Source organism: Zerene cesonia, unplaced genomic scaffold (genome assembly GCF_012273895.1).
Source record: "Zerene cesonia ecotype Mississippi unplaced genomic scaffold, Zerene_cesonia_1.1 Zces_u012, whole genome shotgun sequence".
Lineage (NCBI taxonomy): Eukaryota > Metazoa > Arthropoda > Insecta > Lepidoptera > Pieridae > Zerene > Zerene cesonia.
The window spans coordinates 449,740-476,690 of record NW_024045142.1 but is presented as its reverse complement, the minus strand read 5'-3'; the positions used below and the strand labels follow the sequence as shown (position 1 = coordinate 476,690).

The 26,951-nt window shown below is 34.1% G+C and overlaps 3 protein-coding genes and 1 non-coding gene across 7 annotated transcripts; 1 reads left to right on the top strand and 3 right to left on the bottom strand.

The window, feature by feature from the left end:
* Positions 1-335: 335 nt before the first annotated feature.
* LOC119839361 lies at positions 336-6,236 on the bottom strand. Its single transcript, XM_038365624.1, has 6 exons — positions 6,153-6,236; positions 5,457-5,537; positions 4,698-4,906; positions 3,552-3,737; positions 2,658-2,817; positions 336-2,163 (listed from the first exon to the last, which is right to left on the bottom strand). Exons 2-6 carry the CDS (start codon positions 5,535-5,537, stop codon positions 652-654), a joined length of 2,148 nt encoding a protein of 715 aa, XP_038221552.1. The 5' UTR covers positions 6,153-6,236; the 3' UTR covers positions 336-651.
* Positions 6,237-9,423: 3,187 nt separating this feature from the next.
* On the bottom strand, positions 9,424-17,530 carry LOC119839356 (serine hydrolase-like protein 2). 2 transcript variants are annotated; one of them, XM_038365618.1, is made up of 8 exons: positions 17,408-17,530; positions 17,212-17,325; positions 14,941-15,057; positions 14,111-14,263; positions 13,243-13,345; positions 12,907-12,994; positions 11,371-11,468; positions 9,424-10,569 (listed from the first exon to the last, which is right to left on the bottom strand). In XM_038365618.1, exons 2-8 carry the CDS (start codon positions 17,264-17,266, stop codon positions 10,260-10,262), a joined length of 924 nt encoding a protein of 307 aa, XP_038221546.1. In that variant the 5' UTR covers positions 17,267-17,325; positions 17,408-17,530; the 3' UTR covers positions 9,424-10,259. The 2 variants fall into 2 exon arrangements, with proteins under 2 accessions (XP_038221546.1, XP_038221547.1); XM_038365619.1 differs by having other exon boundaries at positions 17,212-17,483.
* Positions 10,738-10,811, bottom strand: Trnai-aau. The gene has a single exon. It is a non-coding gene; the product is annotated as a tRNA-Ile (tRNA).
* Positions 17,531-17,549: 19 nt separating the features above from the next.
* Positions 17,550-25,298, top strand: LOC119839355 (serine hydrolase-like protein). Of its 3 annotated transcripts, none has more exons than XM_038365615.1 (6): positions 17,550-17,663; positions 21,129-21,196; positions 21,579-21,848; positions 22,457-22,653; positions 23,874-23,974; positions 24,800-25,298. In XM_038365615.1, the coding sequence occupies exons 1-6, from the start codon at positions 17,659-17,661 to the stop codon at positions 25,092-25,094; spliced, it is 936 nt and encodes a 311-aa protein (XP_038221543.1). In that variant the 5' UTR covers positions 17,550-17,658; the 3' UTR covers positions 25,095-25,298. The 3 variants fall into 3 exon arrangements, with proteins under 3 accessions (XP_038221543.1, XP_038221544.1, XP_038221542.1); XM_038365616.1 differs by lacking the exon at positions 17,550-17,663 and adding an exon at positions 17,858-17,901; XM_038365614.1 differs by lacking the exon at positions 17,550-17,663 and adding an exon at positions 18,753-19,052.
* Positions 25,299-26,951: the final 1,653 nt, after the last annotated feature.

Genomic DNA, 26,951 nt, shown 5'->3' with positions numbered 1-26,951 from the left:
TTCCACGGGAATTGAACTATATGGGGAAATTTTTGGACTTTCTTTTCCTTTAATTGCACGGGAGAATGCTAATGATAAATATCTATTCTATCTTTTTTATCGAGCATTAATTTATGTTGACTCTTATTTCTGTATATTTCTTACCTTCACTCCGAAAGTTGCTATATTATAATTAAAATAAAAAAAAACCATGAAAATGAATGGAAACGACGTGATTTCGCGTTCTACATAATAAAAATACAAATATAAACACTATTTAAATCAAGTAGTTTAGTTTATTAAATTTACAATATAATAAAATATATTAATATTAGTTTTGAAAATTAAAACACCAATTAAAACATTATCATTTATTTAATATAATAAGAACATATTTTGCACTTAAAATCATAATACTTTACAACCAATTCATAATCATGCAATCATTGACTAGCTAATTTTATAATCATTTTACTGTGAATTCTCAGATTATGTGTTATTTAAAATTAAAATATGAGCTCAATTTATTTTTAATCATAATTTAAATAAAATGCAATGATTAAAACTACTCGCTCAACAGGCGTATACAAAAATTATATATTTAACTTCAAAAATATCTCATATTTATGCGCCAATTTGACGACTATTAACTGTTTTTGCAATAAGACCTAGTTAAGCATCTTCATCGTTACCACTATCATCTGATACTTCACCATTCCCAATAAAAACTTCTTCTGCAGCCATATTTGGCATCCTAGAATTATTATTTATCTGCAGCACGGACGCCATCGCCATGCCCGTCCCGAATCTATACTCTATGGGCTTCATGCTTTCATCTACATCCTTGTCTATGGAAGCTCGCTTGGCGGGAAAATTCTTTTTCCGGGTAGCTCTGTAGCGTCTTACATCTTTAAGCAAACCGTTATTTTCAATATCAAATTCACTGTCTGATGACGACGAAGTCAGATCTAAATCTTTCTTATTAAATTTATAATTTATTGCTTCGTTTTTATTTTGATTCACGTTTCTTACATTTAAGTTAACAGCATCCGATTCAACGTCACTGAGACCGTCTGAAAGACCACTAGAGTCCAAGCCATTATTAATAATTGCGATTTTCTTAACCCATTTATTCAAAATAAAGCTATTTTTATCTTTTCCTACAGTAATAAGGCGATTTTTTACATTTAACTTCGCGTTTGCCTCATACATATCATCAGTGATATCCGTTTCGTCAATATATTTACAAACTTTTAATCTGTACTTGTTTTTTGCATTTTTAGTTTTCTTTGATTTAATTTTTTTTCGCTGCTTTCTTTCGATTTTGGATATAAAACCTTTTCGATCAACGAAATCCTGCAAGCTGATCTGTCTCGGGAATTCTGGCACGTTTTTCGAATCCGGCATTGTTTTAGCCAGCGCTTGCCTCTCTCTTTCCCTCATTAAATCCTCTCGCTTTACCAGTTTCCTTTTTAACTCATTCAAAACCATCTTCGTCGTTTCTTTTTCTTTTCGGCCAGGAGCTGTCACAACATCTGCAACTGGCTGAGCAATATCGTCGTCATCTGTTTTAACGAAATAAAAAACTTCATCTTTAATTTCCGGTTCGACTTGTTCTATTTTTAAAATTGCCGTGTCTTCCACGTGTTCTTCCGATTCTTCAATTTTTGGATCATCCACTTTAAACTTATTTTGCAATTTCTTCAAACGAATTTGAGAGTTTTGCATTGTGCTTAAACAGTTGGCTATACCGTCGATTATAGCATCGATATCCTTATTCAGAACATTTAAGTCAAATGCTTGCTTATTTAATGCGCATGAATCTAAGAACATATCTAGGTCGTTGCATTTGTTAAGTGCCAATTTCAGTTCTAAACAAGCCCTGGCGACACCTGTATGTATGTCTGAATAAAGCCACGTTTCTTTGATGGCAGAACCTGGCCTTTTCAGAGCACTGTCACTGTCTTTTGTCCCATAGTTCTTGAGCAATCGATACATGCGTTCTAGGGATTCGTAATTCTCTTTGAATTCTATGATGAGATTGTCTATGAGCGTGTGGTGTATCCAATATATACGTTCGTTGTGATTTTTGTATAGTTTTTGCGCCTGCGACGGTATGTAATGGGCGAGGGCGATATGTTTTAGTAGTGTGGATTGGACCACGAGGAAGGCGTGATGGATTTTCTGGAAAATAAGAGAAAAGGTATAAAAAACACATACTTTTTAAACAATACTTATATATGTATGTGTTTTCTCTCGTCAGAACTAGTATGATAATATAATATGGACTAGGGATATACTAGGGACTAGATCTAAGAATATACTAGGGTACAAATTGGACCCAAAAAAAAAACATCAGTTAGTTAATTTAAAGGCGTTTACCAATTAGAACTAGTTGTTTGGCATTTAGTTACAACTAGATCTAACTAAAAAACGCATTGTAATGAAAAATAATTTTAATATACGAGTATACATTGCATTGCTCTCCTCTTATATGTCCTCTAGATGGAACTTTAAGAGTTATGGGTCTTTAAGAGTTATGGGACTTTAAGAGTTATGGGACTTTAAGAGTTATGGGTCTTTATGAGTTATGGGTCTTTAAGAGTTATGGGACTTTAAGAGTTATGGGTCTTTAAGAGTAAAATTTCGAAAACGAGCAACGCATATAATATATTTACCATCAGACTGTCCGTCTCGCATTCCAGCGCGATGTCACCCCTTAGCCAAGGTATGTTGCCCAGAAGCGCTGACGTGGCGCGCGACATGAGCAGGAGAAGTTCTTTCTGCTGGCGACACAGCATCGCGTGTGTGGATTCTATTGCTGATGTTACTGATACTCTGTTTATAGTATATATAACAAAAATAAAAAAAGAACGCAGTCTAATTACCATACCAAAAATATAAGTGCGATAGTTTACTTGAAAATGAAAAATCAAGTGAACTGTCTCACTTCCTCTTATACCCAGTATCCATAGAGAAATTATTTAATGTTTTCGATCCTTATCAGGATAACAAGATGATTTGATGATACTAATGTATTACGACTGATCTTTGATAAGGGTGCAAAGTTAGATACATCTGTCCGTTTAAAGTGAGTAAAAATCGGGTCTGAAGAAATCGATTACATATAAACATGCAGGAGAAGCTAAAGCGTGTTAAATAATTTGGAAGTCTAGAATGGTCTAGAATTTTGTAGAAAAATTGAATAGCGTTATGCATTTCTTTGTGTCACCGTTTGTATATTTTAGAGTTAATTTAGAGTTAAGTTAATTTACAGATAAGTTATTATAGAGTTAAGTTAATTTAAAGTTAAGTTATTATAGAGTTAAGTTAATTTACAGATAAGTTATTATAGAGTTAAGTTAATTTACAGATAAGTTATTATAGAGTTAAGTTAATTTAAAGTTAAGTTACTATAGAGTTAAGTTAATTTAAAGTTAAGTTATTATAGAGTTAAATCAATTTCGAGTTAAGTTATTTTAAAGTTAAGTTATTATAGAGTCAAGCTATTATAGTGTCAAGTTAATATAGAGTTAAGTTATTTTAGAGTTAAGTCCACTACAACAACTCACAGCTGCGCGTGCATGGCCGCGTACTCCCTGCAGCAGGCGGTCGCCCGCCGCGCGAGCGCCATGTACTCGCGCATGGCGCCGAGCAGCGCGCGCAGGCTGCCGCGGCAGCGCGCGCGGTGCGCGCCGCGCACTGCTAGCGGGGCGAGTGCGAGACACGCCACGCGTATCAGAGTCCATTTGTTTAGGCTGTAAGTTCCTTTGGACGTATTAACCGCCTACTTGGTAGTGGTTAACGCATGAGCGTACAACCGACGAGTTTTGACTTCGATTCCCGGTGGGGACGCAAAAATATGTTTCGATCGGCCAGGACACAGAAGGCTGATCGCTTTCCGTAAAGAAAATCGATCAGTGTAACAGATGTATATCATCTGCCCCATACCCCACTGGGGGACACGGGACTGATGTCCCTTAACGTAGGAGTTTCGGGTTAAAACCTTCCTATCTTATATGTTAAAGGAAACCTAAGGAGGTCTCAAAGTGCCTTGGTAAAATATTTCATGCAAATCGGTCCAGTGGTTCAAGCATGACGAAGCAATAAACAGAGTTACTTTCACCTATATAACATACTAGCGGTCCGCCCTGGCTTCGCCCGTTGTACATATTTAGCCTCCCTCAATAAATGGGCTATCTAACACTCAAGATTTTTTGAAATCGGACCAGTAATTCCTGAGATTAGTGTGTTGAAACAAACAAACAAACGAACTCTTCAGCTTCATAATATTAGAATAGATTAGTGGGGATTAAAGGATCAATTAAATTACTCTATCATAGACGCTTGACGTCGAAAACGTGAATGTACGTACGTATTATCTCTCCTGCTATTAATAACGCATAAGGCATTCACTGAAAATCAGTGTTTTATGCTGAGAGGCAGGCCTAATTGAGACATATAGTGTATATTTAAGTATCTAAATAAGTGACCTCTGTTGTTTTCTTTTTGTGTTTGTGACTTACCATATTCGGTGTTTACCAATGTTTTCGACAAGGAAACATTCAACAAATGGACTCACTTATTCCTTAAAGACCTTCAACACACTCGCGGTGCCATGCATGGTGCTTTCGGACGGCGGATATCATTTTCCATCAGATGAACCGCCTGTACATTTGCCTGCTTAGCTATAAAAAAAAAATCTTTCTAATACTCACTTCCTCGGTGGCGCGACCACAAGGCACGCGACGATCGCCCCTATAGCGCTATTCCTCTCCCCCCTCGTGAGCCAGCCCCCCGCCCCGCCCCCCGCGTGCCTCCACGCCACCTCCGGGCAGGGCGCCTCTTGCTCTACCTCAACACTGTCCTCCCGGAAGAGGAGTCCACTTTCGAGTATCGCTATTATATTCTCATGACTGTAAATTAACTGGAATAGAATGGAAATGGCATTCTATATTTGAATGTTTCATTAAATATAAAAAAATGGTTGATTATTAATTTATTCATTCAATATTATAATTCTAAACTTAAGCTTCCTTAACATAATGCTACATATTGTTTGCATGAAGGTTGTCTGGCAGTAATGGCTGAACCATACGGTCGCCATTTGTAATATTTACTTAGTCACAGCTTTTGCTTATTAAAGATAATTTGTATAATAAATCCCATTAATCCTACTAATATTATGAATGCAAAAGTTTGTAAGGATGTGTGTGTGTGTTTGTTGCTCTTTCACGCAATAACTACTGAACCGATTGCAATGAAATTTGGTATGTAGACAGCTGGACAACTGAAATAACATATAGGCATTTTTTATCCTGATATTCCTACAGGATACGGACTTATGCGGGTGAAACCGCGGGGCGCAGCTAGTATTATCATAACAGCAGTTTAAACATAATATAATAAACTTAACACAACATAATCTATTAAATTGAAACTTAAAAAAAATCAAAGTATTTAAAACATTAACATACCATATTTGGTCTAAATTTTATAGCGATCCATTTTTTTGACAGGATGGGCGGAGAAAAGTCCTGCTTCATAAATAACGCCATCTGAAATATACAACATATATTAAAAAAAAGAAAACCCTTGGAAAGCAATTATATATTCATGCTTCAATATGCTTCATTTGGTTCTCATTGGCCATAATTTTTTTTATAAGAATAGTTAGCTATCCTTGTAAAATGTTTATTATGTTATTATCTTTGATAATTAGCCATTAATTATTATTTATTAATGTAAACATCTTGACAACTCATCTTATTCTTTATTATTAATTTATGTTATAATATGTATTATGTATGACATCATACATAAAACATATTATAACATAATATACAACGAAAAATAGCAGGTATAACATGTAATAAGAGTACTTATAAGAAAATATAAATATAAATATCATCTTGTCATCCCATCCTATTCCACGCCTTAAATTTATGTTATTGCGACATCAATTTCAAATATAAGTTCATGTTTTTTAATAAACTTTATGTAATATTGAAGGCTTATGTTCTATAAAATGTTTAAATGTAATATCAGCTGATCTATATCGAATACAAGCTTAACCAAAATTCATATTTATGAGAGGTGGCTACCACAATTCAACTAGCTATCGTAAATATTTTATTAGAACTGATTAATATTTAAGTTTGTTACACACTCACATTTCTATCTATAATTACATTTTATTTTATGAATCGAAAACACAGTCGGCTATTTTGACAATTGACACTGACTTGTTGATATTTGGTATCGTATGACATCTGACTTGAAAGCTGAAGCTATAAAGTATTATAGATGCGTTCGTATGTGATATAACTTATGTTTTTTTATGCTATTAGCGTGTAACTGAGCTGGTGGTTCACCTGACGGTAAACGATCATCACCGCGAGAGGTCTCTCTGCAAATGCCCTACATGCTTTTATGGGATGAGGAATAAGGAAAGGTTTGACGACTGGAATGCAGGACGGGGAAGAGTACGCAAAAGGAAAGGGGCCTTCGGCTCCCTCACACGTAATATATAAGGTAATAATAATAATCGGGCACATTTTCCGCAACTCGACGACTAGCGCCTATTTTGCGTGAAAAAGAAGGGGTAGCCAGTCCAGTAGCTGGAACCATCCCAGCTCCTCCATAAAGCTAAGCTGGGCTGCCGAAATATATAATATGCCGAATATATAAGGTAATAATACTATATTCCTTACCGCAATCCTCTTCTACCAATGCCACGACCTAGTTTCGTTCTTTTTTTTATGTCACAGTCGGCAACTCAGTCGGTTGGACGCCTGATTATAAGCCTTATCACCGCCCATGAACATTTGTAGAGGTGTAAGGTCGATTGCAGACCTTACGCCTCTACAAATGGATTACCGACTTTAAATTGGGAAGGGATTAAGAAAGGATTGGCGATAGGAATAAAGGAAAGGACTTGGAAGGCGATGGAAAAGGATATGGACCTTATTTAATTCGTGTAAATTTTCACCTTCTGTATAATTCAGAAAAAAACAAGGTAGGTACTTAAGGAACTGTCATGTAAAAATAAAACAATATTTTGTTATTCTAACATTTATTTAAATCACATAAAAACATAACGTAAAAGACGACAAGTACCGTTTTTTTTTAAATAAGTACAAAATATAAGTTTATACAAAATAGTAATTCAATAAGAAAATAGAAATAGGGCCAAGATAGTTTAGTGAGGTATAAGTATATTTTAATTGCGCGTATATTAACAGTATAGAAATACAATTTTCAGTCACGCATCCGCCATTTTTACAAAGGAGAAGAAAGGTGCTGCCTCTACACGACATCATGAGACCCGAGTAAAGTGAGTCTTTATACCCTTCCAAACAGTTCAGATAGAAAATTCCCGTTCAAAGAAAAAGTTATGGAATAATCCCGTAGTATTTTCTTGTGATTTTACTCGAGTATTATACATTTAGAAATTAAAAACTTTTTAACGGATTTTAAACGCGATTTATTCATTATATTACTAATCCGACGTTTCGAACACTTTACAGCGAGCGTGGTATGAATAAATCGCTTTTTAAATCCGTTAAAAAGTTTTTAATTTCTCAATAGTTCCGTTTTAAACTATAGTACGGTACGGGTATATTCCGTGTTAAATACTACTTAGAGAGGAAGGGCTTTATTGATGAAAAGTCGATAGTAACTAAATAATTTCCTATCTCAAAACTCCTTGCTTTCCGTCCGCGGCTATGCTCGCCTCTACGTCGGTTCGTGTGACACCCATAAATATTTTAAACCCCTTAACAAAATTATCCAGCCCTCACCTCAGATTTCGTTTATCTCAATTACAAATAACAAAATACGTGTAGTAGTTTTGTCGTGATAATGTAACAGATAGACAGATAGACTTTTTTTATTAATACTAGACGGGATTTTGAAGCATCAAACCACTAAGACTCATGATGTCGACAACGTGAAGTAGAACAAACAAAAATTTAGGAAAATTTGTATGTTTGTTCATAAAGATACCATCGAATACATATATTAGAAGTGTAATCAATTATATATATGATAATTATTGTTATATGGTCGTCGATCATGTCCAACTCGCGAAGTATTATTAAACTATAAAAGTCGAGTATTCAAGCAAAAATTGATAAATAATTTTTTTTGAAGTGAAACTTCTTTAGAATCGTTGTGATTTCAAACCTGATGCAACGGAAAAACGACATGTAAGGGACACCAATACACAAATGTATAAATGAAGCCGGGAAAGAATGAGACAGAAATATACATACATACTATTTTATATTTTATTCATCTCGTTCTTTTGTCGATTTACTGAAGTTTCACTTCTATCGTGCGTGAATCGCACACACACCTTTTTTTTTATTTCTCTTTATAGCGACATTTCCTTTTCGACAACACATCCATTGTTTTTATAAATTACTGCTATTTAGAGCTTCCTTGTTGTATAGTCGGATAGTACAGAAGGTACAGTGATAATCTAAATAAAATAGTAAATACCAACAAAAAAAAAAGTGAACAGCATGGTAGTAACATTTTGCGTAGCAATGTTCGCGAAGTTGGCAACACTATACGCCAGATAGATAGAGAAGCCAGATCGACTCCCATGTTTACATCTATGTTTTAAACATATCGATTATATTGGCACTTAACCTATACATCCAGATCTTAATCACTAACAGACAAAAAATAAACAAATCATAAAAAATCTTATATTTAAAAATATAAAAAATACAACCCTGCACACCGCATCACATACCTTATCATATAACAAATGCATAAAAACCAATTTACAACAAACATAAAAAAGAAAAACAAATAACCTGAATTTTGGTCGTATGGAATTAAATTCCACACTTACAAAACGCGATAAAACTCTTTATATTTAACAAAAGTCATTACATAAAACAAATAATAATTAATTAAATCTACTTAAACATAGCAAATACTAGATTTAAATTAAACAGTGACTTGCATAAACAACTACTCACATCCGCCTATTATAAGATCACAAGAAATGTCCGAGTGGCTTTGTATAAAACATTCGTTGAAATTAACACCTTATATCGTAGCAGTAACATTCAAAGTCTCTTGTATCCGTCATTAGAATACTCTGCCTACTACACGCGTACGCAGACTTTTGTTTCGGACATTTTTTTTGTGAGTTTGTGAGTTTAGTTGTTTATTTAACGTCAATATTTAAACTGGTCTCGGTTAAAGCAGAAATCATAATAAAAACTACCCGTGTCCTTTTCACCCTTGTCCAACATAAAAAAAAAAACATTAAAAGAAAAATCTTAGATGGTCAGCATCATGTTATGTTATGTAATTAAATTTCATCAAATAAAATAATAATAATTAGAACACAATCTAGTGTATTTTTTATATAAACTTGTGTGACTACAGCAAAGGAAACTTTTAAATTTGCTTCCCTCAAGCACGAGTTGGAGTTGTGACACTTACGTATGTTTTTTGTTATATAAGGTTGATAATATTTATCATTTATTTATTTCGACATTTTACAAATCTGCTGACCATTCAACAAATAAATTTATAAAGAATATACAGTATGGGTTTTTACTGTAACCTGCTTTCTTGTCTTTATTCTTTCTGATATTTATTTGTCAGTTTGCCAAAATTATCTTCAAATATTAAAACAAATATATGAATAATTCTAACTTAATAATTAATTTTTACAAACTGACCCAAAAAAAAAACCCATCCTGTATATAATAAACAGAATAGACATACATACTTCTATATGCTAAAGTCCAATAAATGCCTCTTATATAAGTTTAAGTTAAAGATAGCGGAACCATATTGCAAATAAATAATCTAAACCCAACTAAGCACAGTTTATTTCATCCAAAAATGCTTACCGAAAATTTTTAAGTTAGTTGACTATGGTTCCTACTTCTGCTCTTAAATTACGACAGAAAATTATATCCTTGGCAAGACATTTCTATTACATCTACACATTGATATAATTAAAAATGGAACATACACAATACCACATATAACTTCATATAATAGACATCAGTTTATAAGTACCCGTGTTAATTGGACAAAAAAATCGAGGATTTAAGGGGGGATGACAATTTTACAAAATAGACAGTGAACTTATACATCCTTATTACAAATTGGTTTAACATAGAAGAAATTATACAACCGTAGAATAGTGCAATTCGAATGAACGGGGACTATAACAGAATTGTAAATAGGGAGGGGGTAAAGACGGGGTAAATACCCATTTCTAGATCGAATTAGGCAGCACTTTACAGCTTAGCCTTCCCCCCCAACCCCTCCAGACCATAAAGCAAGAACTGGGTGACAAAGGGCGCGACCACCCCAGGGTCATTGAAATGCACATCGTGGCCACCCTTCACGTATCTCACCCTGTAGTTACCGTTGGGGTAAGCCATCTCGTCCAGCATGAAGGGCATTTGCTTGTAGCCTCCCTTGCCGACCGTGTCTTTGGCCATTATGGACAGAGTCGGGGTGGTGATGCTAGTGTACAGCTTTTTTATGTGCTCCGGGCTCAGCGGCGGGCTGGAGACGAGCTTCATGCGCTGGTCGTAGGTATATCTGTGAGAAAAGCAATTCATATTGAATAGTGTGAGAGAAATTGTTTAAATCGTAAAATTACTTTTATGATGTAGTAATTATCAATTAAAAAAATAACTATGAAATTGAATGCTATTTAAAATAAATATTTATAAAACTAAAAAATAAATAATAATAAAAAAGCTGTTATGGCCCATGAGGGGATCGAACCCGCGACCTTCGCGTTATTAGCACGACGCTCTAACCAACTGAGCTAATGGGCCGATGTCGAACCTCTCGAAAAAAGTGTTAATAAAAGAAGTCATTTATTTTTAAATATCTACAAAAGATGTTCGTTGTCACGCTAAAATTTGTGAATGAATGGCTGTGACGATTCCAGTCCAGGGAATGTATAAAAGAAAAAAATAAGGAAAAATGTGTCGAAAAATATTCCAGCGGGTCAGCCAGTGAAATATATACAGAGTATAAGGGATATATAAATTACGTGTCACGTTGTTTGTCCGCGATGGAGGATACGGAGGTGGACGAGACGGATTGCTTAGGGAGAAACAAATCAAGCCATTTTAATCAAATCTGCACACCAAGTGCAGTTTGGTCCTGAACTCAAAAGATAACGCATAGTCTATATTATGCTTCCTGAGTCTGTGTTCCCTGACGGATATAATCTGGGGATCTTCAAAAGTAGAGTGAACAGGTATCTTCTAATTATGATTAATGACAATCCTGGCGGAGCCGGGGCGTGCAACTTCTTTTTTTCTTGTTTATAATTTATCTTTTTCTTTTTCTTTTTTTTTAAGTTAGTATAACTATAAGATATTATACCTAAGATATCCATTCCCAGCCGGTTCTGTCATCCTCTCGAGGGTAGCTTCAGCGCACTGTCTAGTTAGCGAACGACTTTTCATCAACTTTTTAATCGCCTGAAATTATAGAGAAAACAACATAATCCCACTTATCTTACTCCACCCACTAATCCTATCCTATCCTACTAATATAATAACTTATATCCTACTAATATTATAAATGCGAAAGTTTGTAAGGATGTGTTTGTGTGTTTGTTGCTCTTTCACGCAAAAACTACTGAACCGATTACAATAAAATTTGGTACGTAGACAGCTCGACAACTAGAATAACGTATAGGCAACTTTTTATCCCGATATTCCTACGGGATATGGATTATGGACTTACGCGGGTGAAACCGCGGGGCGCAGCTAGTATTATATAAACGCGAAAGTTTTTTAAGTATGGATGAATGTATGTATGTATGGATGTTGAAATTATTGCATTGTTACCGATCCTTGACAAGTATATAAAGAATTAAATATCCATAAGTTTAAAGTTGATTCGAAAATCGAGTCCAAAGGTGTCGGTTACATACAAATATACAGATGAAGCTAATAAAAGCGCGCTAAAGTGAAACTTCAGTAAATCTAAATAATATAAAACTATAAAATAGTGTGTATATTTCTGTCTCATTCTTTGCCGGCTTCATTCTACACATTTTTGTATTTGTGTCTCTTACCTGTCGTTTTTTCCGTTGCATCAGGTTTGAAATCACAACGATTCTAAAGAAGTTTCACTTCAATAACAGATAACAATATAATTATACAAGTTTAACTAGCTTGGTACCCGGATAAATGTATCCTATGTGCTAATCCGAACAATAATCTATATCTCTACCAAATATCAAACAGATAAGCTGTTTCCGCGTGAATGAGTACCACAAAATAGACATCTTTGCATTCGGTTAAAACATATTTACCTCCTGAGAAATTTATAGAGAATAGAAAAAAATTTAATCAGAAGGCGGGATTCGAACCCGCGTCATTTTGCCAAACCTTAGCAACGCCCAGTCTCTCGGTCGCCCGTGATCCCGCCACAGTAATAGAATTTTTTCTACTCTTTCAGTTTCATGTGCCTAAGGGGCACCCCACGCCATCTATTGAGATGATTAAGAACCATCTCGAACAATATGAAACATGATTTCAATGATTACTATATTGACTATTGTATTGATGGAAAGCGGCCTTTGTTATGTGACCAATTTTTTTATTCGATTCTTTACAAATTTCCCACTTATAAAGCACTAGCTGTAGCCCGCAGCTTCGCCCGCGCGGTTCTAATAAATTTTGATGGTTCAAACTTTTTATCCCCTTGGAGGTAGAATTTATCAAAATTCTTTCTCAGCTGATGCCTACGTCATAACATCTATCGGTATGCTAAATTTCAATCCGATCCGTTCAGTGGTTTGGACTGTGCATTGATGGATCATTATTTCAGTCAATCAGTCAGTCGGTCCTTCCTTCCTTCGACTTATATATTACAATGCTATAAAACTAAATATTAAACCATATTTACCTCCTCTTTGGGGAATTTCTTCATCTGCTGCTTTGTCATATTGTAGTACTCGTAGTTTTCAAAATAATCCACGTAGTTCGCCTTGAACCTGAGGGAGACGGCTAAATTAATATACGTGCAAGTGAAAGAGACAGAACGTTGATCCTGTATAGGGCAAATATTTTTTGCGGGGTTTTCAAAATCTTTTAAGCAATTGTTCGAATCCAAGAAGAGGCAAATTAGACAAATGAACAATCATCAAAATTCGTTCAGTCGTTCTTGAGTTATAAGCGGTGTACCTAATAGGACTTTACTTCAAATATAAAATATAAGGCGGTCAATGACTCTGACTCTTACCATTTCTTAAACTCTTCGGGTGGAACGGGAATTTTCCGGGCGATGGGTTCGATGTCTATCACCTTAGTGACTTTACCCGGATAGCAGAGATTGTAGAATCTCCCTGAAAAATGGGATATGGTATTCATTTAATAAATGAAAAATTAAAAAAAAAAGAATAAATATAAAAATGTAGACTATACTATTACTGTAGAAAAGAGCAAAAAAGTAATGTTTTTGAAAACTGAATTTGTTAACAATTTTCAACAAAAACATTAAAAATATATTACACTATTTTATTAACAACTATATATAGCTGAGAAATTTTGAAAAAAAAAAAAAAGCTATATATAGCGTCACCCAGTCGATAGTTCTGAAGTTACAAATAGGAAAAAAGAATCTCCTCCCCTTTTGAAGTCGGTTAAAAAATGCAGAAAAAATGTAATGCATACATATAGCACAAGCTGAGTAGTTGCCCTTTTTAGCCACATCTGGTCTAAAAGTACACCTTCTTATTATAAGTAAAGATTGTTGTTAGTGGTGCCTAATTAATATACTTTCTTTTTATTTAATTACTACTTTTCCGCCCGTGGCTTTGCCCGAGTAGTCGCACGCAAGTTAGACCTGGGACTTTTCTCGCATGCTCTCGTTCCCGTGGGATTTCCGGGATTAAAACTATGTCCCATGTCCGTCTCCTGGTTCTAAGCTACCTCTACACAAATTTTAAGCCAAATCGATTAATGCGTTCATGAGTTATAAATAGTATAACTAACGCCACTCTCTTTTTTTATATATATAGATGATTTATTTGTTTAACATTAAAGCACAAATATTCTTAATAAATAAAAATAAAATACATAAAACTTTAATTTTTTTTTATTTAACTCACCAATAGCGGCGCCGAACGAGTGCGTCAGCAGCGCGAAGTTGTCCCACCTAAAATGGCGGACGACCACGTGCAGCGCGTACACGAAGTCGTGCGACGACAGCACGACACCGCGCGGGAACGCGTCGGATCTACCGTTGCCGGGGAGTTCCACGGCTAAGAGAAATACGTTACATTATGAGAATTTTTAAAAGAATAGAACAGATTTGATCACGAGGCGGGATACTTATTTAAAAATTTTCCATTTTAAAGCATTTCTTTTTTTTTTGGAATAATAAATTAAAAAAGAGCAGTTCCCCTGTGTGAACTGCAAAGACCCCAGTGTGTGTCTGTAGTAGTTACAACCTACCTGCCTAGTAATATTTAGTATTTAAATTTAAAACTAAAAATTTAGTCAACAAAGGCCGCGTTCCATCGATACAATATTGTAATCATAGAAATCATGTTTCATATTGGTCAAGATGGTTCTTAATCATCTCAATAGATGGCGTGGCGTGCCCCTTAGGCACATGAAACCGAAAGAGTAGAATAAATTCAATTACCGTGTGGCCGAGAGGCTTGGCGTTGCTACGGTTTGGCAAAAGACTCGGGTTCGAATACCGCCTCGTGATCGATTTTTTTGTAAAAACATCGTTGGTCGCATTTATCGGTCTATCTATTTGTTTTTACACTACATAGGTTATTTCCTTCCTTACGGAAAAACTAGCATTCCATTTGAGGACTGCCCAAGATGCAATATTTCCATTTGTATCTTTTATTATGAAACATCGAGACAATAAGAAGTCCTAGGAACCCAGTCCCAGACCTTAGACTAAGCAGAACAGTATACATACCTATGTAATAAAAGTTCTTAGGCAGCAACTTCACCAGAGGCCTGAAGGACGCCGCCGAATCTATGATGCCGTGGCACACGAGAACTGGCGGGTCCAGACAGTTACCCCACGCCACGACTGAGAAATAAACAATAGTTCAAGGAACGCTTTTCGCTTTGACTATGCAATATATAAACATCCAATATTACATCCATACATCCAATTATATATACATCCAATATTCTGATGTATTATAATAAAATAGGAAAAAATCAACGAAACAGTGTAAATAATTTTAAAATGGGATTTAAAGGGGGAATTCGGATCAAAGAGGAAGGAAAAACAACAACTTCTAAGTATTCGCATTCAGGCGGAGTCTTATCTACAAAATTTATTTTTTTAACATTTTCTCTAAATATCTCTTACACTGATTGCTCACATAAACGACAAAATTATCGTATTATTTATTTACATCTTTTCCTGTTCGAAATTTTTATATATTACCATTGATAAAATAATGCAATCTTCGGATCATCTTATCAATATTATAATTATTATAAACATTCGGGTTTGTAAGAATGTAAGGATATTTGTTACTCTTTAATGCAAAAGCAGCTCATTGAATCTGTATGCATTTTGGTACAGAGATAATATATACTATGAATAAGCACATAGGCTACATATGAAACTCAAACAGTACACAATTTCCCTACGAGGGTTTAATAGTACTCTTTAATACTCTATAACCAGACTCTTGTAAAAGTAAGCTTGTTAAGCTGCAGTTTGTTATATACAGGCGGTTCGCCCTGGCTTTGCCCGTTGTACATATATAGTCTATAGCCTTCATCAATAAATGGGCTATCTAACACTGAAAGAATTTCAACAAACAAATCGGACCAGTAGTTCCTCAGATGAGTGCGTTCAAACAAACAAACAAACTCTTCAGCTTTATAATATTAGTATAGATAAGTGTAGATAATAACTTCTCACTTCGGATTCTCAGATCAAGCAAATAAAAATCAACCTAATTTGAATTTCATGTAAGTTCCTAATACTTAACTCATATGTATGTAGGTACCTAATTTGTTTTAATAAATGTACTAAGAAAACTTTGTTTAATTATAATGTTATAATGCATAAACTTTGTTTAATGGAAAACTCACTGTTTCAATTTTATTATATTTCCCTTGATATTCCAGTTATTGATATTCTATTGTATTGTGTTAAAATTATGGTAGTTCGCTGAGCAATATATTTTTAATCATTATTTAGTTCTAAATACATATAAGGGAATGAATATGCCAGTGTCTGTACGTTTAAGATATCAATGGAGTCATTGATAATAGATTTAACAGAAACAAAGAAATTTACAATGAGGAATTCTGTAGTTAAAATGTATAACTAGAGACTGTGACCCAGGCATTTCAATTTTATTTCTATTCTTCTATCGTAACTATGTCCATTAACAACTCTTGTGTGTAAGTTGGTGTTACTGTATACATGTAAAATATCATTTATATAAATATTATAAAGCTGAAGAGTCTGTTTGTTTGAACGCACAAATCTCAGAAGCTACTGGCACGATTTGAAAAATTATTTCAGTGTTAGATAACCCATTTATTGAGGAAGGCTATAGGCTATATAAGTACCATGGGCCGAGCCAGTGTGGACCACTAGTTAAATATATACTGCAATGGTAAATCTTGTGAGGCCCACACACACAAGTAACATACAGTGTTATACACCATTACAATATTATTTTACACACATTAATTTAAAAAAAATTAAAGTTTGGCAATTTAGGCAGAGGCTTTGCAAATACTCCTAAAGCACCTCTCTATTCTACTTTATAATATACATAAGTTCGCAAGGTTAAAGAAAATCAGTAATTATATAGCAAGTTTATAGGCAGGTAATATTTGTAAAAGTTTACACTTAAAGAACCCTTCTTTCATTTAAACTAGTTTTTCACCCTGACTTCACCCTAGGTATATATAGCCTATGTCACTCAGGGAAGCTTTCTAATAGTGAATGAGTTTTTGAAATTTGTCCAATGGTTTTTGCTTGAAAATGTAAAAACATACTACAGTATAAAAACTCGAGATTTTCCTCTTTATAAAATTAGTGTAGAAACTAGAAGTGTAGATAACACAGAAAAATTAATATGGATTTCATATTTCAATAATGGTAAATGGACGAAATTTTGGATTCGCATTGAAGCAGCAAAAACGGTAAGTTAAAACTTTATTGTAAGCAACAAGTCTAATAACTTACTAGTTAATAAGTACTTACTGCAAATCTTGCCCCATGGAGCCTCAATAAACCATTCCTTTTCTATGAACGCCATCGCTTACTGGAGACGCCCAATATAATATCCTTCCCAATCGATCAATACCAATGCAATACCTAATTGAAACACTTTATTACACTAATAATTCCAACTATATGATAAAATATAACGAACTTCGAACTTATACGATTGTATTACCTAAAAATATCCAAATATTCTAAGGAATAATCAAAATTTTAAATAATTTTATATTTAGCTTTAACTGCATAAACCTTCGTCCTGCAATATTGAATGGTGTTGACAATTGACCTTTGCAATGATTACTAAACTGTAGTCTGAAAAGTGACGTTTAAAAATATATATTGAAGTAAAAAGTTTTTGATTGTTGTTTTCACTTTAAATTAGTGAAAACGCTGTTTGGACTTCGTTCATTGTAGGTATTTGTTATCATGAGGTAAAAATGTTTTGATGTTAACTTATCATTTCTCGATAATAAGAGCTTATAAAGTACTAGTAAGTATATAAGTGTAGGTATAACCTATGTTGGTAAGCATATTTAAAATCGATGATGTGATTTTGTCATACCTATACTGATTTAAATATTTTCTCTTATGTCATATACCTAGTATGTTAATTATCTTGTAGTCAAAGAGTACTACTACTACGGCTTGTAGTTGTGTGCCATCATTTTGGTGAGTTGATAATTATTCTGTTTGTATTAGGTTTACGTGTAAAATTATGTTTGAATTAAGAATAAGAGCATTAATTAATCAGTATAATAAAAATATGAAACATTTATTGTTAAGGTTTAGACGTCACTTTAACAAATGTTTATTTGTAAACTTGTTTAAGTTTATTGTGATAGCATTTTTATATAGTAAAATTTTTGTTTGGTAATTATACTCGGAAAAGTATTTATCTAACTGTAATAGTAATTGAAAGTGCTATCAGATTATAGGAACCATCCTTATATTTTGGAGTGGGTAATCTTATAATTTAAATTGTAATGGACGTTTACATTACACTTCGTGAATTGAAACGTAATACCCGCGCATTTTCGGTTTCGTATATATATATTTTTTTCCTGTTTCCTTGTACTTGAAATAGTTATTATTCATATTAATTCTAATTACGCGACTATTGATTACATTCAAACCGACACTATTAACTATATTTAACATATAACACGGACATACAGCATAATTCAAGCATTATTCTATCTTAGATGTGTGTGTGTGAATGAATTTAATTTATATATATGAATTTGCCAGTGAACTAGATAATTTAATCTAGTTTTAAATTTTTATACAGTTAACACAGAGGAAACATATTTTTTTAATGAAAGAGAAAAAACGGAATTCGAATACTTAAATAAAATGCGATGTGTAACTATATATTTAACAGAGAATTAACGAAATACTATAATTAAATATTATACTTAATGAGGATGACAAAGTTGTTACCATAGATTATACACTTATATACTGGTTGTTACCTAGCGGTGGAGGTGGGGCTCCGATTTCCCCACTACAAAAGACAATAACATTTTCAATTCTCATGCTACTATTACGATCATCTGTGGAGTGTGGTACCGTACGGCGTACCCGATGCTCGACTACCACATTAAAATCTGTTTTTACGTTAATACGATAACATATCTGTTCAGTTGTATTATCTTGAGACATCGTAAACACGTAAAACATTATCTAGCTTTATACAATAAGACATATTAATGTCTAGGTTATAATTAAAACGACTTTCTCAAAGACAACAGAACGTTAGAAATAAGTGTTTCAAAATATGATATTATGAGGTTAAATAGTGTGTTGTGGTGTAAAAAAATGTGAGTGTTCTATATGTAATTATTTATCATGTTATCTCTTGTCGAATGCTTGTCCTCATTGTAAATTTGGTTATAATAATATTGATATAATGTGTACCTAATACTGAACGTTTGAATAGTGTTCAATGAAATTAATTTGTCTGGTTACTGTTTTATTATCTATTCTAATATTATAAAGCTGCAGAGTTTGTTAGTTTGTTTGAAAGTACTAATCTCAGGAACTACTGGACCGATTAGAAAAAATATGTATTGATAGCCCATTTAATGAGGAAGGCTATAGGCTATACATGTACCACGGGCGAAGCTGGGTACGGACCGCTAGTGCAATATATATTTATCACTACATAGATAAAGAAATGTCGCTTCCCGCGTCTGTATGTATGCATGCTTATATCTAGAGAAATGCACAACAGATTTTGATGGGGTTTTTTTAGATAGTGTTTCAAGAGGAAGGTTTATATGCATGGAAAAGAGATGGAGGGAGGGGTTTTACTCCGATTTTAACGCGTGTAAAGTCGCGAACAAAAGCTAGTATGTTAATAAATACATACGCTTATATATCACATAAAATCCGTTCAGTAGTCTTTGCCTTAACATAAACAGAAAAACTTTTTTCTTATTTGATTGTGATAATTGTTTGAAGACCCTTTTTTACCATGGCCAGAATATTTATATATACTCTACAGATATATTACTTAAATAGAAATACTATTGCCACAGATAACATTATAATATGTATTGGCTAGTAGGTATAAATCATTAATTAATGTATTATTCACAAGAATGTATTATGTTTAGAAATTAAAAACTTTTTAACGGATTTTAAACGCGATTTATTCATTATATTATTAACCCGACGTTTCGAACACTTTTCAGCGAGCGTGGTCACGGGGAGAGTCCCCGTTTAAAATCCGTTAAAAAGTTTTTAATTTCTAAATGTATAATACTCGCGTATAATCAAACACAAGGAAATACTATGTATTATGTTGTATATTTCTTACGTTACATTCTGCATAAAGATTAACAAATTAACATTCATACAAACCTTTGGAGTTTGGACTTAATTTTAGCCTGCACTTTGTACAACTTGTTCCTTAGATTAAAAGTAAATATCATTGAAATGTCTATGCTTTAGATAACAAATTTAAACAATGGTACAAAGGTACACAAAATATTCACATCCGTTCATTATTTTTAGCGTGAAGTGTAGCGTTATATTATTTGAATCACGCATGTGAAATTTATTCGACATCCCTTCTAATATTATAAATACAAAAGTAACTGTCTGTATGTTACACTTTCACGCCTAAACCACTAAACCGATTTTGATGAAATTTGGTATGAAGATAGAACTGAACACGGGAAAGAACATAGGATACGTTTTATCGCGAAAAAATGGGGTAGAAGGGGTTGAAATAAGGGATGAAAGCGATATAAGCGAATTCCGCGCGGGTGAAGCCGCGGGCGGCAAGCTAATCCTATTAATATTATAAATGCGAAAGTTTGTAAGTATGGATGTATGGATGTTTGTTACTCTTTCACGTAAAAACTACTGAACCAATTGCAATGAAATTTGGTACGTAGACAGCTGGATAACTGGAATAACATATAGGCAACTTTTTATTCCGATATTCCTACGGGAAACGGACTTACGCGGGTGAAACCGCGGGGCGCAGCTAGTAAAGAATAAATAAAACTGTCGCAAAACTTTTCCGCTTGTTAGTCAAGTTGATTCGAGAAGTGTCATATCTTGGAGGTGGAGGAATTTCTACCCTAGTTTTTACATATGGATCAAACATTGTCGGACTGATTTCAGGAATTTGAGTACCTATTTAACTTTCTTCTAGTATTATAACGCGAAAGTTTGTAAGTATGGATGTATGGATGTTTGTTACTCTTTCACGTGAGAACAGTTTGTCTACTATAGGCTACTTTTTACCCGGGTATCACGCGAGTGACGCCGCGGTTTACAGCTAGTTCCGTAATCCGTCGAGACGCTTTCAGTCGGGATCGCGGGATCGCTTTAGTTTTATATAAAATGATTTTATACAAGTACCAAAATGCATTTCCTTTCAGAACAATGGCTTCGTTAGTTAATACTGAAAAAACATTTACTATAAATGTGCCGTGGGGAAAAATAGCAGGTAATATTAGTTGCTAATCGTTAAATATAAATTCTACTGTTCTACTTTCTACTAATATTATAAATGAGAAAGTTTGTAAGGATGTGGATGTGTGTTTGTTGCTCTTTCACGCAAAAACTACTGAACCGATTGCAATGAAATTTGGTACGTAGACAGCTGAACAACTGGAATAACATATAGGCAACTTTTTATCCCGATAATCCTACGGCATACGGACTTACGCGGGTGAAACAGCGGGGCGCAGCTAGTTCGTTATAAAATGCTCTTTATTTTTCTCTGACTTATACCGACGATAGAACTTAACTAAAACTATAACAATTCAATTTACAAAGTCAGAGTATAATACATACAAGTCATGTTATGAATGTGATTTTAATTTCAGGGGTAACATGGGGTAACTCGTCCGACCCACCAGTGCTAATGGCCCCTGGTAGATTAGTTCCATGCACCTCTTTCCGACCATTGGTACAGCTGTTACCAGACTGCTTCTTCTATGTCGCTATAGACCTGCCCGGTAACGGTTATTCAGATAGATTACCACCGGGCATTCGGTATTCTTATTTTGATTTAGTGCCCGCAATAGAGAAGGTCGTTAAGCATTTTAAATGGGAGAAGTTGATGTATGTAGCGCATTCGTTGGGAACTGTCGTGGGTGAGTGTTTAATTAGAAATATATAGCAATCTAGCCTTCTAATTTATTATTGAAAATTGAGGGTGGTTAGATGTCACTCTTTCATGCAAAAAGAGATAGTATCTGGGTAAAACTTCGATTGGCGTAGGGATAGATTATATTTGAATCTGGTGCCCCTTATCTTGTATCAGTACAATATATAAAATTCTCGTGTCACAGTTTTCGTTGCCATACTCCTCCTAAACGGCTTGACCGATTTTGATGAAATTTTTTGTGCTTATCCGGTATCTATGAGAATCGGCCAACATCTATTTTTCATCCCCCTAAATGATAGGAGTAAGGCAGGACAGCGTTTGCCGGGTCAGCTAGTTTTAATATAAATTATGCTAATATCAAAATGCTTATAAGTTTGTAAGTTTGTTCGAACGCAACGTAAAGAAGTCGATATTCGCTCGTATTGAAAACAATTTTTGTAAAAGATATTTTAACAATGCAGGCTATATAGAGTGGAGCTTCAATAAATAAAAAGTATGTAGGGACGAAGTTACATGGGTCTATTAGTAACAATATGCCCATAGCGTACTGAAACCCATGCAGCAACCATAATTATAGTCCGTTATCACTTTTAGGTGCATATTTCGACCTAGCATATCCAGGGCGTTTCACCCGCGTCGTTCACTTGGACCCCATACCGTTGTATTTCACTATCACACCTCAACAGTTCGAGGGCTGGTATAAAGAGTTCTTCGGTGACCATTATGATGATGCCAAGTATGCGAAATATGTCCTTGGCAAGGAAACTGCGCCAAAGTATAAGCTGGATGATGTGAGTGGTTGTTTGTTTTAGAATAGTGTTGTTGACAATGAGTTACTTACGTTTTTGCATCTTACGCAATCGTTACGATCACTTTTACGATAGAAATCTCTGCCTACACGTATGACAGAGTTTTCGAGCTATACAATAAACATTAAATGTTACTGTCACGAAATAAGTTGGTAATGGAGGTGAGGTGTCCTTCAGGCAATTGAAATCGAAAGATTAAAAGAAATTCGATTTTCGAATTTCGAATGGGTTCGAATCCTCTTATAATCAATTTTTTTCGATTCTTTAAAAATGAAAGTGGTAATTTCACTGAACGACCTTCCGATAGCTAATTGTGAGTCTAGACTAGCTGTTTATAGTAAGTCGATGCGTAACAGATACATCTATACTAATATTATAAAGTTCAAGAGTTTGTTTGTTTGTTTGAACACACTAATCTCAGGAACTACTGGTCCGATTTGAATAATTCTTTCAATGTTGGATAGGCCCTCTATTAAGAAAGGCTATAGGCTATATATGTACCACAGGTGCAGCCGGTGTGGACCGCTAGTATTATATGTTAAGTGTTGAAAAGAATCAAAGAAGTGAAAAAGGATTATTATGTATAGAAAATTAAAATTTATTATGTCTTTGAGCTGTCGCGGGATAACATCAAGTGTACATAAACAAATAGTCAGTTCAGTAAAGATTTATGCAAAATCATTAAATTTCACTTGCAAATAATAATAAAAAGGCCCTTACAATCGAAAACCACCCTTTGTCCATATTGTAAATGATTATAGTATAGTTTATAGGGTATAATAATAACTAATTTTAGTAGATACATTTTTAAACAGTAACTTATTCGGAATTAACTCGATCCTAAAACTTTTACAATCGTCTTTTAAATTCACCTAGTCTCGTTGATAACTTAAGTAATAAATACAGTTAAAAAAAAAACGAAAAACACTTTAATTATAAAATTTTAATTGTTTCAATTGCTCTTATACATAGTGCACATAAGGAAATTAATTAATACTGGAAACCCCAATCAGGGTAATTAGATAAATCACAGATAACGATAAATTCATGAAATAATTGTATCGTCACCGATCCTTATTATGTACAAAATTTGAATTACATCTGTCCGTTTTGGGTCAAAATTGAGTCTAAAAAAGGTCGGTTACATACAAACATACAGATTTATAATTATTAATGATAATTTGTAACTTATCACCTTTCAGATAAAAATCAAACTGAAGGAGGCACACCATATTACGAATGAGGAGACACTAGAACACATATTGGATAGGTATATAGAACCAGCGGGAGATGGCTTATACAGGTAAACATTAATCCTACTAATATGTAACCTATTTGTAAGACTGTATGGATGTTTATTAGTCTTTTGCGCAAAAGTCTGTATGACATTTGGTACAGAGATAGATTATAGTCTGTATTAACACATGGGCTACATTTTATTCAGGTACCATGCGAGCGGATGGTTGACCGCCTCCTTGGTACAGAGGTTAACGCGTGAGCGTAGAACCGAGGGGTCCTGGGTTCGATTCCCGGTGAGGACGCACAAAAAAGAAAGTCACGGTCTGGCAGGACACAGAAGGCTGATCACCTACTTGTCCATGAAAAAAAAATCGATCAGTGAAACAGATGTATATCATCTGCCCCATACCCCAATAGGGGACGCGGGACTTCACTTTTATGCGAGCGGATACTAGCTGAAACGAGTATTATTATTAGTTTATTTCTTACTAGCCTAAGCTAGCGAAACTTAGCTTCGCCCATGTTCCTGGTCATCCGGATTAAGGCGGGAGTAGTTACGAACAGCATCATACTTGATGTCTATATTAATTCCAATTCTATAACAAGAATAAATCTCTGTGGTTTGACTGGCAACACTAAATTAAAACAATAATTTTACAAAGCTAAACCGCCTACAAATTGTCAGAACTACACCAAATTTAAATGGGACCACATGAGAGTCGCCAGCTTTCAAATAAAGAATCATTAATCGGTTTATCCATTCCACATCCAAAAACACAGTCAAATTGATAACTTCCTCCTGTTTTTTTGAAATTTATAACTCGTTCGATAAGTTTAATCTGCAATTGAAACATACTCTAATATAATGCCTACACTCTCTTTCTTTCAGATTCACATACGACCAAAGTATGAAAAACACAACTCTCACACCATTTTCGCCGAGTAACTTGCAAGGTCTTCTGACGTATACGAAAGTGCCGATTTTCGCCGTCTTTGCTAAAAACGTTGTAGACAGGGGTGTATATTCCAAAGTGCCATTTGCGTTAGACAGTAACTCATGGCCGAATGGAAATTATAAATTTAAAATTGTCGATGGTTATCATGACGTGCATATGACAAATCCGGAATACATGGCGGATGACATTTCGAAGTTTTTATTGGAAGAGTTTCGCGCCAAATTGTGATGGGTGATCACACATAAAAAATAAATAAGTACAAGCATTATAAAATATAGTGCTATAAAATTGTGATATGTGCTGTGCTTCTGTTAATAATTATTTATTAAAAGCTTTGTTAACTGGCTTAGTAGCTTTTCTTAAATCTAACTGGTGTCTGACACTTGGTTTTGTATGGAACATTGAATAATTAGTATGTAAATAAATTTATAATGGATAGGTTTTATAGTTTTTTGTTATTGTATGTTTCACTATTCATATTTACCTACTACATGATTTTAAAAGAGTAATTTAGTCATTTAGATTTGCCTTTTTTAACACGCTTTTATTATTTTAAGAAACATTCACATATAGTAAATTTGGCAGAGGTACGGTTATTGCGTTGCCCGCTTTTAAAGTGTAATAAGGAAGAAAAAAGGGAAGGAATGAAAATTGATATGGAGATAGTTTGAGGTGGACATTGGATAGTTTTCATAACAGATTTCACGGGAAAGGGTGCTATATGGAATAAGTCGCGGCCCGCCTATTTACTCTTTGACTACTCAGGCGAAGCCGCGGGCAGAATTCTAGTAAAATATACAGTTTTATTGTAAAACATGTTTATTGGTATTGAACAAATACATATCCCTTTAGTTAGGCATAAAATATACTTAGTTATTTGGTAACATAACAATACAACCATAGTTCTGTGACCGAATTTACAAATAACTTTCCGTTTGTTTCTTAACATTTTCTCTAAACACACAATACAGCATTCTTTCTTTTTTAGGCATCTGTAACTCATTGAATAAAACGGGACCCAATTAATAACACTTTGCTGTCTGTCCACCTGTCACCAGGTTATTTCTCATGACCCTTGATAGAAAGACAGTTGGAATTTTTACAGACTATTGACGCAATTAAAAATATACCAAAATCAACCTAAGACACGATTATAAATTGGATGAGTGGTCAATTGTCTTACAGTTGCTCTTAAAGTTATTCATACGTAACCCTTAGCGTCTTGCCCTTGACCAAGTTTTATTTCTGGATAATTAACTGGTCTTGTTTCAAACATTCACAGACTTTTTAATAGAACTTTGCTATTCTAGATACTTGAATCTCACAAATCACAAATACGCCTCCTTCAGGAAAACAATTTTTAAATTACCAGCAACACATTTATTATTAACCAATATTCCCGTTATCAAAAATAAATAATTATAAAACGCATTCAATGCTACAAATATAAATTATGAAATGATATTTTAAAATAAGAATAAACACAACGACAGATACATTTAAAAAAAAAACACCAATTATTTAAGCCCATAAAATAATTAAAAAAAAAAATTGCTATTTACAAAACAATAAAACTCTGTTTTATCCCGTCACATTTTTAAGTAGCTAATGACTTCTTATTAGTTAATCACATATGCGAAATACATTTCTTAAATAAATAAATGCATTAGGTCACCCTTAGGTATTTCATTTTATTTTAAAAACCTATCTATATAAACCATCAATAATTATAATTTAAAACAAAAATTGATCAAATGGAAAAATCTGTTATAGAATTCCTTCATCTTATGAACTATAGAGCAAAATTAAACAATCCTTTCACAGTTACTGCACTGATTTGTATGTAATTCCTGAGTGCTAAAGGCTATACATGTACCACGGTCGAAGCCGTGGCGGACAGCTAGTATAGGTTTAATTATCACCTTTCGTGTACATTTTTGTTACACTCAACGTGTTTGTCCATTATTTAGATTAAAGAGTTTTCAAGTTATAGATTGGCACTCGCCTTAACTAGTAACGATAGGCGTTAAAAATGAAAGAACAGATCGCGTCGCGATCGCGATTCTGGCTCACTCTGTTAACGCA